The sequence below is a fragment of the Nannobrachium achirus genome (genome assembly GCF_963921795.1).
Source record: "Nannobrachium achirus genome assembly, chromosome: 7".
NCBI classification, from domain to species: domain Eukaryota; kingdom Metazoa; phylum Chordata; class Actinopteri; order Myctophiformes; family Myctophidae; genus Nannobrachium; species Nannobrachium achirus.
In genome coordinates, this window is record NC_137816.1 from 15,472,166 (window position 1) to 15,485,328 (window position 13,163).

The window sequence follows — 13,163 nt, forward strand, 5'->3', positions numbered from 1 at the left end:
GTGTGGCCACATAAAACATAATTTTAACACTTTCTGTACTTTTTTTGAAAAAACATCTTCCTCCAAGTATAATCATAAAATCCTCTCTCTACCATTGTATACCCATAATGAGACTCTGTGGCCACCTGTGTTGGACCTAAACCAGCTGGAAACATCCTCACTCTATTTTTTTTCCCCACTGCCTGCCCTTTTCTTTCCTCTGTCAGAGGATCGCTCAGGCTCAATAGCCACGCGTTACTGCATGACTCACAATGGGGACACGAGGGGAAGAGAAAATAGAGCTGTCAAGGTTATCATGTTGGTGAGAGAGCAAAGAAAAAACCTGTTGGCCTGTTTAATAGTGAGTGACCCCCTAGACTCGGAATATGTGTGACCAACCACCACAGTGCCCGTTCACTTGAAGGACATCTAGTAAAAATAGAAGGATAGATGACAGTGACATCTCTTAAACCATAAAATGAGTGACATGCAGTGCTGCTACAGAAGAGCTGAAACCTCACATCAAGGTGCGGCTACACGTGCATGGAACTTTTTCTAAGCGCAATTTTTTGCGTGCTTTTGTGGCTTTCAGACACGCGCAAACAGTGATTTCAGCCGCTAAAACAGATATTTTTGTAAACAGATAAATAAGTGAAGATTTACAAAATTATCCGATTCAGTGGATACGTGTGGACATTAAAAAACGGAGCTGCTAGAGAAAATGATGATGTGTGTGCGACTGTGCGTGCATGAATGCAAAGCGCGTGTGTGGTGTTCCATGCATGTGAGAGAGAGTCACAACACACACACACACACACACAGTGCCGCATTTACCATGACGCACGGACGCACTGTGTGTCGGGCACCACGCTGCCAAAGGGTACCGATCATCAACATAATTGCGACCGCAGGGATCAGTTTAGTGTGTTCTGTCACACTAAGCTGTTACCCTTGCCTGTCACACTGTGTTACTCTAAGCTGTTACTCTTGCCTGTCACACCCACGCACTATGCTCTTTTACACCTCATATCAGCTCAACTGATGTCCAGCACACCTGAAACTCGGATCAGTTTGGCTGAGTGTCTCAAAGTGTACAGATTAGAGGGTAGCACGCGTCTTCCAGGACCCGATAACCCGAGACCCGAACCGAGAACCGAGCCGTTTCAGGTCTAAAATATTAACTTGTCCCTCGGGTCAGGGTAGGGTAGGGTCTAATTGCCTCGGGTACTTTTGGGGCATTCCAAAATGCATTTACCCACAAGGATCCGAGAGGACCGGAGATTTCAAAATATACTGTGTATTTACCCTTCAACTTTAAAATATATATTGTTTTTAATGAGACATGCATTGTAATCACGCTCCCAAATCCATATTATCGTGTGTTCTCGCTTATTGAATGAGTCCCGTTCAGCGCATCCAATCTCAAGCTTTTTGCACTGCCGCTCAGGCACGTGCACACATACGGTAGACATCAAAGGGGGCTTGAGCCCCTGCCCTTTTATCCGTCTGTAAAAAGTACCCTCTTCAGACCATGAATGCATTTTTTTTACTATGGTAAAAGAAATGCAAATGTCCCCTTTCCATGCCATACCTGATGGCTGCATTCAAGAGAATTGTCCACCAAAAGGCCCTTTTAGAAATGTCAGCCCCTGCGCCTCTCTAACATTCTCTGCACGTCCCTGCAGCCGCTGAAGTGAAAATCATGGATTTTTTTGCGAGGTGAAACGCAAACAAAGGCCACCTGGAAGATGGAGGTTAGACGTCATTTAGCCTATATCGAGCATGTTTCTGGACATCATCTGCGGGGACGGGCGACATAAAGTCGTAAAAATCTGTCATCTGCAACACAAACGCACCGACGCACGCGAGCCAGCTGAGTCTCGTCTCAGTCTGTGATTACTCTGGTGGGGCAGCCGAGAGCGGAGGAACGTTTTGTGATGCGAGCTGTGGAGTCGTCGTGGACACTGACTGGACAGTAACACTCTTACTGGACAGATTGGTGTTTGTTTGGATGTCACAGTGATTGTTCAGCTGGGGACTGAGCTGAAAATCTAACTGTTCTGCATGACGCACAGCGCACGCAACCCCCCGCAATAATAGCTCTCACCTCTCGGTCCTCGGAGCAGCGGCTGAGGTGCGCTGCTGCTGCGCTAGTGTCTCTAGGCTATTAGTCTAATCAAAAATGATGGTAAAAAAAATAAGCATTATATAAATCATCGGACACAGTTCGGGCCAAAGACCAGGCCAGATCGGGTCCGTTTCCCCGCTTCCATTTTAGGGTCGGATCCAATCACTTTCGGCTCCATTCCGGGCCGGGGCTAGAAAATCTGTATTTTTCTCTGGGCCGTTCGGTTCGGTCCAAATTCCCTCGGTTCCATTTCGGCTCAGCTCGCATTTTTTGGACCTCCAGATCTCCTCTGCCCTTTTCCTCCTCACGTGTGCTTTGAAGAGCCTTTGCTTGTAAGTTTGGCTGGAAAACAACTTTGGAATATCAACTTTGGCAGTGCTGTTATGGTGCTGTGCTGTTAGATATCTGTAATATGCTGTTATACAGTATATTGCATGGCTCATGGTTGACAGGCAACAGGCTAGCGTGCAAAACTCGGAAAACCCAGAGTCGTCTAATCAGAGAGTCCTGCCACTGCGGGGTCAGAAACAGCGCTGGTCTCGTGGTTCATTGTCACTTTACACCTCATAGACTTCAATGCATTTTGTAAACTTCCGGTTCGCCGTTTGTCACTATACGCCAGTAGATGTGTGCGTAGAAGACCTGGCCCCATGAAGTGACGCAACTCTCCGTAGGTAGAAGGCTCTGGGAAAACCCAGAAGAATTGCTCGCACCCCGAAGAAAAGTGTGTGTGTGTGTGTGTGTGTGTGTGTGTGTGTGTGTGTGTGTGTGTGTGTGTGTGTGTGTGTGTGCTCGTGTGCTTGCATGTGTTGTTGCAACCGTCAGTAGCAATTTACTATGAAAAGTTCCACAGGCTGTCTGTCACATCACGTCACGTTACATTTTGCCCCTACTCTTATCATGTCATCAACATGGATCTGTCCAATTTCCCATATTCCCTCCTGATTGACTATGATTGCCTTCTAAAGTTTTTGTATGCGACGTGGCGGTCACTTATCTCCCGATTAGGGAGTCTTACTGGTGTGTGTGTGTGTGTGTGTGTGTGTGTGTGTGTGTGTGTGTGTGTGTGTGTGTGTGTGTGTGTGTGTGTGTGTGTGTGTGAGTGAGTGAGTGAGTGAGTGAGTGAGTGAGTGAGTGAGTGATTGAGTGTGTGCTCGCATGTTTGTGCTCGCATGTTTGTGTGTGTGTGTGTGTGTGTGTGTGCGTGCGTGCGTGCGTGCGTGCGTGCGTGCGTGCGTGCGTGTGAGAGAGAGAAATAGAAAGCGATAGAAACTGGAAAGAAGGAGCAAATTGGTTTGCATTTATATAGCTCTATTTTCCAAAGAGATTTACAATTCACCCTTTCACACAACAAGAAATGGGCAGAGTACAATGGGTAGAGTACAAATCTCCGTCAGGAGGCATGCCCTACCTCTCTCTGTCTGAGGTATGTGATCACAATGTGATAAAGAGAAAAGAAACAGATTGGTCTCTCGACCATGACATATTTAATGATAAATTCTCGATCAAATCACCCAAAACCCAAAGTCCCAACAACATTTAGCTACTTGTACTCGTATAAAGGTGACTCCACACCAAAGAAACTACAGGACTCCTTCTGACTGTACACAGACAGCAAAGAACTGCAAAAAAACTAAGCACTTTTTTTTTCAGCCGACGCCGACTGTAGTTACTGTATGGAAGTTACTGTATGCCAGTGTTGCCAGGTCTGCTCGTTATAAGCGACTTTGATCCTGCTTTCCTATAATGTTGCTAGTTGTGGGTTGGTTTTGTTTGGGCTTATTTCTGAAGTGTAGTTGTTTATTTGGCCTTGATTTCAACCTTATTTTAGAAAATAGCTAATGTAATAGTGCTCAATGGTGAAACTGGTCGCTTCTTTTGGGCTTATTTTCACAGACCTGGTCGCTTGTTTCACTCACAGAATCTGGCAACCTGATGGACGGTGGCGGATATTTCCTCTGTGCGGTGTTTTTTTCTGCTCTCACCAAAACAACACTCAGCACTATTACTATCGTTACTTTGGAGTTGATTAGTAGGCCTATAGAAAATTGAGAGTTGAGATTGTGAATATGCTATTTAGTTGAAATGTGCGACGGGAAAATGTCATTCTACAATCCCCTCAATTCTACGTCTCTTAGAAAAAGACGGCAAATGACTGAACATGTCCAGTTTCTCATCAGCGGGTCCCGGCGGCTTTATTGACGGCAAGCGTCTCTTCCCGAAAAGCTGCAGGTGGCTTTCCGCCACCTTCCGCCGCCAACGTCGTCCAAAAATCTGTTCGGTTAAGACCTGCCTTTATTTAGTGACAAAAAAACCTTCTTGATTCTTGATAAGCTACACTACAGTATCCAGACAGGTGACTGATCATCCCATAGCCGGGATGGAAGACTGCTCTGTGATTATTATTATTGACCGATCTGAAAAATATTACAGAACTGAGGTCATTGGTCTGCTGTCAGCATGCACAAGGAATATGGCACTGATCGGCCTAGTAGTATGCAAGATTACCTTCAGACAAAAAAAAAATACACTCACAGCATTGTCTTGCTCAAGGCCAATTAGGAATGATGCCACGAGGAACAGGGATTGAACCGGGAACCTTTCGATTCCAGACAACCATTTCTGCCCCCGAGTTAAAATTTCGAGTGAGAGACCGGAGTGACACAGAGTAGTAGGTAGAACAAGTAAACACCAGTAAATTAGAGCTCTCTCCATCAGTGGGCTTGTGTTACTCCTTTCTAATCAATATATCGTTCAGACAAGTCAGAGCTTGCCTTAAAGAAGGGCGCCAGAGTAATCAAAATCTCCATTCACAACCATGAATCAATGTCAAGGTTATACGCACATACCGGTACATCAAAAGTATTGGTTCTTGTGGGAGCTATATGTTTCTGATAAACATGAATGCATACAGCTACGGTGAAGGTAAGGAAGAATTAAAGAGTTGTGCGCTTACGGGGGTAATCCTTAGGATGAATCTTCTCTGACCAGTTCCCAAAGAAGGTGACTCTGTACTTAGCAGTTCCACAGGCACAGCAGTCGAGCAGAGGCTTGTCTGTGGTGTCGCCAAACAACGACTCTGCAAACACAACAGAACAGAGCGAAATTAAGGGAGGGAGAGAAAAACAGGGAGACAGACATGTCACAGACTGAGACTTGGAAAGACAGAGATAGAGAAAAAAAAAAAAAGAAAAAAAAAGATTATTCAAATATTACAAGGAGAATAATACAATAGAATGCAGTTGTGATGGGCGGTTGTCTGAATGGAAAGGAAAGTAAAGGAGGGAGGGGAGGAGGAAAGTGGGGGACACATGTTCAAATATTCCTCTGATCTATTGCTCAGTGTGGCATCCAATGTCACACACAGCTGGAGGTCACACTCACTTAAGATAATTCAGATGCCAAGTGTACAGAGCACAGATGATGTCCCTGCACAAAAATGAAGAAAATAGGAAAGCTGTAATAAATGAGAGAAATAAAAGACTGAGTGAGAATCTACGGGTGGTGAAATAGGGTACCAGCGGGAAGATTTGGGGATGGGAGAACACATGGGAGGTTATTGGTTTTCTGATATTGAATCCCACCTTTCTCACACATCCGCTTGGTGAGTGAGCCTTCATCCTGAAAATAGATGATCCTCTTCTGCACAATGCTTGCCCTGCAACCAGAGGGAACACAATGGAAGTGGAGATGTTAGAAAACAGGGTCTGTTTAGCAAGAAAGAGAGAGGGGAAAGTGTTATATCACAATAAGATGGAAAATAACGCGCTTCCTTCTTTACTACAATGTTTCCAACACTATAGTGCTGCTTCTGGTTATAAGTTAAACTTAACAAAAAGTGAAGTAATGCCTATCAATATACAAGATGATAATATCAAGAATTTGGTCGAACCACTAAGGTGGTGCCCACATGCCATGGCTTTAAATATCTAGGCATCGAAATTAGAAAATCTGTGGATAAAGTCCTTAAAGACAATCATTTGAAACTACTGGATCAAACAAAAGCAGATTTCCAGAGATGGAGGGATCTGCCACTATCACTAATTGGAAAAGTAAATTCGGTTAAGATGAATATATTACCCAAATATTTGTATTTATTTCAGTGTATTCCATTTAAAATCCCTAAAAGCTTCTTTAAAAGAGCCAGTGGGAATGTTGAATGGTGGAAGACAGAACAGGTGTTATTCACAAACTGCACTTTGGGTAGAACATGAACCCAAAGGGAAAATGGTGTTTCTTCAGATTGAGTGAGTCGATAGCACACCAGAGACCACAAAAATCTTTATTAGCATGACGATATAGGCTTACTAGCAGGGGGCAGAAGAATCATGGTTTGGAAATGACTGAGTTTAACCCCAAAAAGGAAAAAGGGCTAAACTAAAATAATACATTTCCCATTTTTTCTTTTTTGAATTGAGCAAATCCTTACTAAAATACTTGCACGCACGCACACATGCACGCACACACATAAACACCCGTTCCATGCATAAATGAATGCAGACTCCGAATAAATATACACACAATGCAGTGTGGACGGCTAGCAGAGGTGGGCTACATACTACGACACAGATAAGCCTGATTGACAGTCAAACAGGAGCGTTTCCAAGAATGAGGGTCCTGGCAATGGAGCAAGCTTTTCTAGATAGAGCTGTTAGAGAGGCTTGATCCACAGAGTGGTGGGTGTGGAACACAGGTCTAAGGGAGGCCTTGACATGTAAATCAGCCACAAACAAAAACTGTTGGCCATCCCAAAGACTTCAGAAAACAACAAGAGTGAACAAGCCTCCCGGCCTCCACACAAACGGAGCCTCTTTTTTTTCAGCCGTGCCTGAAGGAGGGTTTCCATGGTGATGTGAGAGCGGGCTGGGGTGCCGGGGCTGAGTTCTGATCCAGGTGGTACGGGTCCAACTGGAGTGTTTAACCCATTTAGGCCTAGGATTATTGACTACTTTAACCATTGAAAAATAGCAGATATACAAGCTCACAGCGCGGCACCGAGTGCCGCGCTGCGAGCTTGTAAATCTGCTATTTTTGAAAAATCATGACTTTTCTTTGCAAGTCTTTGAATATATCTATTTAAAAGCGAACATTTGTGACTCAAATATTTGCTTCTGGGGGGTCCCTGGAACAACATATTTTGAGATGGGGGTCCGTGGCTAAATACCTGTAATTTTGGGGGTCCTTGACATGAAAAAGTTTGAGAACCACTGATTTAGAGGAAGGATTTAGAAGTCGGGTCACAGATCGGGTCAAAGATATTCAAAGACTTGCACACATTTTCAAGATTTTTCAAAAATAGCAGATATACAAGCTCACAGCGCGGCACAGGTTAAAGCATACAATAATGGTTAAAGTGGTTACAATCTAACGCGACTTGGGCGCGTTCCAGGCATTTGAGAGTTAGAGATCATTTTGTTCTGGAGCAAGAGGCTGAGCTGGGCTGAGCTGAGCCCAGCGCTGGTCCCTCACAGCAGGACAGAAAAGGATAGAGGCGGTGGGAAGAAGATTTACACTGTAACACTGTAGAAGAGAGAGGCGATATTCCCACTTTCTGCCGCAGGAACACACACACATGGGATCTCCTTTTCCCTTTGTGCTCTGCAGTTTTACAAGACCCTGCACGCTAAACCAACCCGATATGATTTCAACCCTTAAGCATTGCAGCCCCATTCCCTGTGCATCTCTCCGTGTCTGCCTCTGAGGTGGCTGTCAGGTACATTATGGTTGATGATCTCAAGCCTGGGCAACAGGAGCCGGCGTATTTTCACAGCCTTGGACATGCAGGCTAGAGATGAATACATCCACAGTGACAGTGAGTGACAGCTATACAACCGTATTAGCGTAGCACAGCCTTTACTTTTACAGTAGTCGCTCCTGTGTGTGTGTGTGTGTGTGTGTGTGTGTGTGTGTGTGTGTGTGTGTGTGTGTGTGTGTGTGTGTGTGTGTGTGTGTGCGTGACAGTGAGGAGAGAGAGAGAGAGAGAGAGAGAGACAAAAAAAGGAAAAAAGGACAGGAGAACTATAAAAATGGATCTTCACACAAAGGAATGAAAGTTATTGTCACAAATCTCCATGTCATTCCACAGTGGGACGTACAGTATGGTCATGGTAGGGCAGAACGATACAATGCAAGGTTCAATTCACCGTTCGTCAGCCTTCTGATTGGTCCCTGAGACTCCCTGACTGGCCAACCAGAAAAAACATTCACTTATCGCTACCGGGGGTGGAGTTATGCAGTGGGAGAAAGTCGCTTCAGTCTTTCACCGCGGTGCCGTGATGCGGAGCACGGCCGGGGCGCAGTACGGCGCAGCGCGGTCATAGCGATTTCGATAATTATAATGAACTAAGGGCGGCCGAGCGTCTAGTCGGCGACCTGGCCAACTCGGGAACAATGTAAATAGGGAATGAATGCCCCGCCCTTTAATGCAAACCGCATTATATCTGTTGTCATAGGATCCGTTTTGACCATCTGTTTGGCCGTGTGTCCATTTATGCCCATATATGGAGATATCTGTCTGTCTACGTCCATTTCATGCCCATATATGGAGATCTCTGTAGGACCCGTTTTGACCATCTGTTTGCCTGTGTCCATTTATAGCCATATATGGAGTTATCTGTCTGTCTGCGTCCATTTTATGCCCATATATGGAGATCTCTGTAGGACCCGTTTTGACCATCTGTTTGCCTTTGTCCACTTATACCCATATATGGAGATCTCTGTAGACACAGTACCGGTTCCGGCCCTACCCTTTAATGCAAACCCCATTATACCTGTTGTCATAGGACCCGTTTTGACCATCAGTTTGCCTTTGTCCACTTATGCCCATATATGGAGATCTATGCAGACTAGGGATGCGAAGATATACCGGTACGGATCGTAATCGCGATACAAACGTCCGCGATACGGTTGAATCGGTTCATTCAGTGTGTACCGGTACAATAGACGGCCGAAATCGTGATGGATCGTACCGTGAGTGTCTGGATCGGTAAATTCCGCGATTGTATCGGTTCTTCCATATAGTATTTCATTCTATCCTGTGTTTCCGAGGCGCCATGAATGCACCATCATCAGACGTTCAACCCCCTCCCCAAAAGCCAGTCTTTAAGGCGAGCTGCGACTCGGACAGACGGACAACATCTGCACTCTGCATGCAGGCAACCAGGGAGACAGACAGTGCAGTGAAATGCGAGTGAATCAACACGAACTAGCAGCCCCACGGGTTAAAAAGATGCAAGATTAGTTGTACAGTACTTAGCTTTATAACATCCAAGTCTGCTGCGCTGATTGTTGTCACAGAGTAGCACAGGCTGATCGAGTGATATGTAATCAACAGCCGTTTCTTAGCGAATCTCCGACGGACAATTGATTGAGCCCCATACACAACAACAATGTTGCTGGGTGTTGTAGGACTACTGCTTGCTTTTAAAACAAAGTATTTGTCACTGTTCTACAACTTTCCTGTTGATGCAAGCAACTCTCTCACTTTCTCTGCTGCTAGTTCTGCTCTGGGAGAGAAGCCTAATTTATACATCGCAGTACAAGGGTGTCGCACCTAAAATAGCAGACCTACAAGCTCACAATGCGTCGTGGATGCGACGCGCTGTGAGCTTGTAGGTCTGTTTTAAAACATTTTGGCTATAAAAATGGCATAATCCTGGATTAAATATAATATAATATAATATAATATAATATATAATATAATATAAAAATACAAACCAGGGAGGGACTTTATTGTTTTTCAGGTCAAGGACCCCTTAGCTCAGACAGAGATCAAGCAGGGACCCTCACTGTAGGCTAGGCATTATAGCCTACTGTATCACACAAATATTTGGCAGGCCCCCTGTAATAACCCTGGATTGGGGTCCCTGACCCCCAGTTGAAGACATATAGGCCTACTAATAATGACATAGGCCTTCTATATGATTAGTTATCAAACAATTCTACAATAGCCAGCAGCTTTGTGTTCTCCCAGAATACTATATGTTGGGTTCTTAGACAGAGCCTAGTACTACAGTGAAACAATAAATTGCCTTGAATTTAAATTTCATAAATTGTTAGTCGCTATGTTTTGTACCGGCAGGATTTCAATGTATCGCAATTATATCGTATCGCTGGCAGTGTATCGAGGTCCGTATCGTATCGCCTCAGTGGTCGAGATTCGCATCCCTAATGCAGACACAGTACCGGTTCCGGCCCCACCCTTTAATGCAAACCCCATTATACCTGTTGTCATAGGACCCGTTTTGACCATCTGTTTGCCTTTGTCCACTTATGCCCATATATGGAGATCTCTGCAGACACAGCACCCCTTACTTTACTTACAGAGCGCCCCGGAGTTCCCTAGCCCCTGGGCTCCTTATTCCCCTTTATTATTTAAGTTTAGCGTGAGAGGGAACTGCCCGGGCTTATCCACATTATTCACCTGGTTCTCTTAAAGGCACAGCCCGCTAATTCCCCTGAACCCAACCGCTCTGAAGAGCACCCTGAACTTTGCTCACCTCGAAGTGAGAGGAAGAAAGACTTTAGTTTATGCCACACTCAGAGAGATTTTTAGTTGACTCATCTAGCGTATGTGATGTCAGAGCCTTTTATGAAGTGATGTCACAATGAGTCAGCGCTTGCTCCGGAACAGCCCGATGTCAGTCATCTCCGCATACGGAGATTCCAAATCTTTCGTGCCGGATCCGAAAAACTGTGTATCGGGTCGGGTCGAGGCCTAGCTAAGAACGTAGGCAAAGGTCTGAGCTATCTGTGTGCGAAATTTGGAGTCTGTAGCACCAACCATTTGCTGTCAGGGCTCATCCATGCGATTCGGGCCATTCGGATTCAGCGTCCATTGGCTTCAATTAGTAGTCAGGACTCTGCATATGGAGATTCCGAACCTTTAGCGTTGGTTCCGGAAAACAGCATATCGGGTCGGGTCGAGGCCTAGCTAAGAACGTAGGTCTGAGCTATCTGCGTGCGAAATTTGGAGTCTGTAGCACCAACCATGTGCTGTCAGGGCTCATCCATGCGATTCGGCCCAAACCGGTTCCGGCCCTACCCTTTAATGCAAACCCCATTATACCTGTTGTCATAGGACCCGTTTTGACCATCTGTTTGCCTTTGTCCACTTATGCCCATATATGGAGATCTCTGCAGACACAGCACCCCTTACTTTACTTACAGAGCGCCCCAGAGTTCCCTAGCCCCTGGGCTCCTTATTCCCCTTTATTATTTAAGTTTAGCGTGAGAGGGAACTGCCCGGGCTTATCCACATTATTCACCTGGTTCTCTTAAAGGCACAGCCCGCTAATTCCCCTGAACCCAACCGCTCTGAAGAGCACCCTGAACTTTGCTCACCTCGAAGTGAGAGGAGGAAAGACTTTAGTTTATGCCACACTCAGAGAGATTTTTAGTTGACTCATCTAGCGTATGTGATGTCAGAGCCTTTTATGAAGTGATGTCACAATGAGTCCGCGCTTGCTCCGGAACAGCTCGATGTCAGTCATCTCCGCATACGGAGATTCCAAATCTTTCGTGCCGGATCCGAAAAACTGTGTATCGGGTCGGGTCGAGGCCTAGCTAAGAACGTAGGCAAAGGTCTGAGCTGTCTGTGTGCGAAATTTGGAGTCTGTAGCACCAACCATGTGCTGTCAGGGCTCATCCATGCGATTCGGGCCATTCGGATTCGGCGTCCATTGGCTTCAATTAGTAGTCAGGACTCCGCATATGGAGATTCCAAACCTTTAGCGTTGGTTCCGGAAAACCGCATATCGGGTCGGGTCGAGGCCTAGCTAAGAACGTAGGCAAAGGTCTGAGCTATCTGCGTGCGAAATTTTGAGTCTGTAGCACCAACCATGTGCTGTCAGGGCTCATCCATGCGATTCGGCCCAATTCGGCCTCGGCTTCAATTAATAGTCACATCACGATAAGCTTCAACAAACTAGTTCACATGAACGACAATGATGTAACTAAGATATTCGATTGGTACATATATTTTAAATGGGCAGAATTACAATTGTTATACATGTTATGTTGACAGCCAGCTTATAATTCCACAACTTCCTACCCAAGATGCACTGCGCTTTCTCTCTCTCTCTCGGTCGTCTGCCTGTTTCAGAGGATTAAACTAATTAAAACATGTATTTTCGGGGGAAAACCCCTGTTTTGCAATGTAACTACTGTACTTTTTTGTTCCCTTTTTATTAATATCAATCACGTAGATGTTTTTCTTTTGGTACTTTAAATAGCAATAATGAGGCTATGAAAAATATTTTTTCCCCATTCATTTCCAATATAAAAACAATATGCCCTGGTTTTTCTGTCCCACTGGGATTAAACTAATTAAAACATGTATTTTCGGGGGAAAACCCCTGTTTTGCAATGTAACTATTGTACTTTTGTGTTCCCTTTTTATTAATATGACGTAGATGTTTTTCTTTTGGTACTTTAAATAGCAATAATGAGGCTATGAAAACTATCCCCCCCCCCCCCCCCCCCCCCATCCACCATTATAAAAACAATCTGCCCTGGCTTTTTCGTCCCACCTTGTAACAATAGCGAAATGGGGCGGGTTTTGACAAAGAGTGGATTCACTAGCGGGAATGGGAGGGTTATCCATGCATCTGCTTTGATATATCTCCCTATATGGTCATTGTCTCCGCCAGCCGAAAGGCATGGCGAGAGTATGTTTGTCCGTCCGTCCATGTCTGTGTGTGTCCGTTCGATTGGTCCGTTTTGAACAAAATGCCTCAAATCACAAACACAGTGAGTAATTTTGGTGAAATTGAGCATGCACATTCCCATTAGGCAGAAGAAGAAATGCCACTTAATTTTTTTCAAATGAGCCTCATGATGGCGCTATAACAGGCTGATTTGTGTTGTTACCTATAACTCTACTGATCAGTGTAGAACGATACAATGCAAGGTTCAATTCACCGTTTGTCAGCCTTCTGATTGGTCCCTGAGACTCCCTGACTGGCCAACCAGAAAAAACATTCACTTTTCGCTACCGGGGGTGGAGTTATGCAGTGGGAGAAAGTCGCTTCAGTCTTTCACCGCGGTGCCGTGATGC

At 45.1% G+C, this 13,163-nt stretch overlaps 1 protein-coding gene across 1 annotated transcript in view; it reads right to left on the reverse strand.

The window, feature by feature from the left end:
* Positions 1-13,163, reverse strand: part of spon1a (spondin 1a) — a gene marked incomplete at both ends in the record, with an annotated part of 131,614 nt that overhangs the window by 99,397 nt on the left and 19,054 nt on the right. The window contains 2 exons of the mRNA XM_080730071.1: positions 5,064-5,186; positions 5,692-5,765. Coding sequence (XP_080586197.1) covers positions 5,064-5,186; positions 5,692-5,765 — 197 coding nt within the window. The remainder of the gene's footprint in view (positions 1-5,063; positions 5,187-5,691; positions 5,766-13,163) is intronic.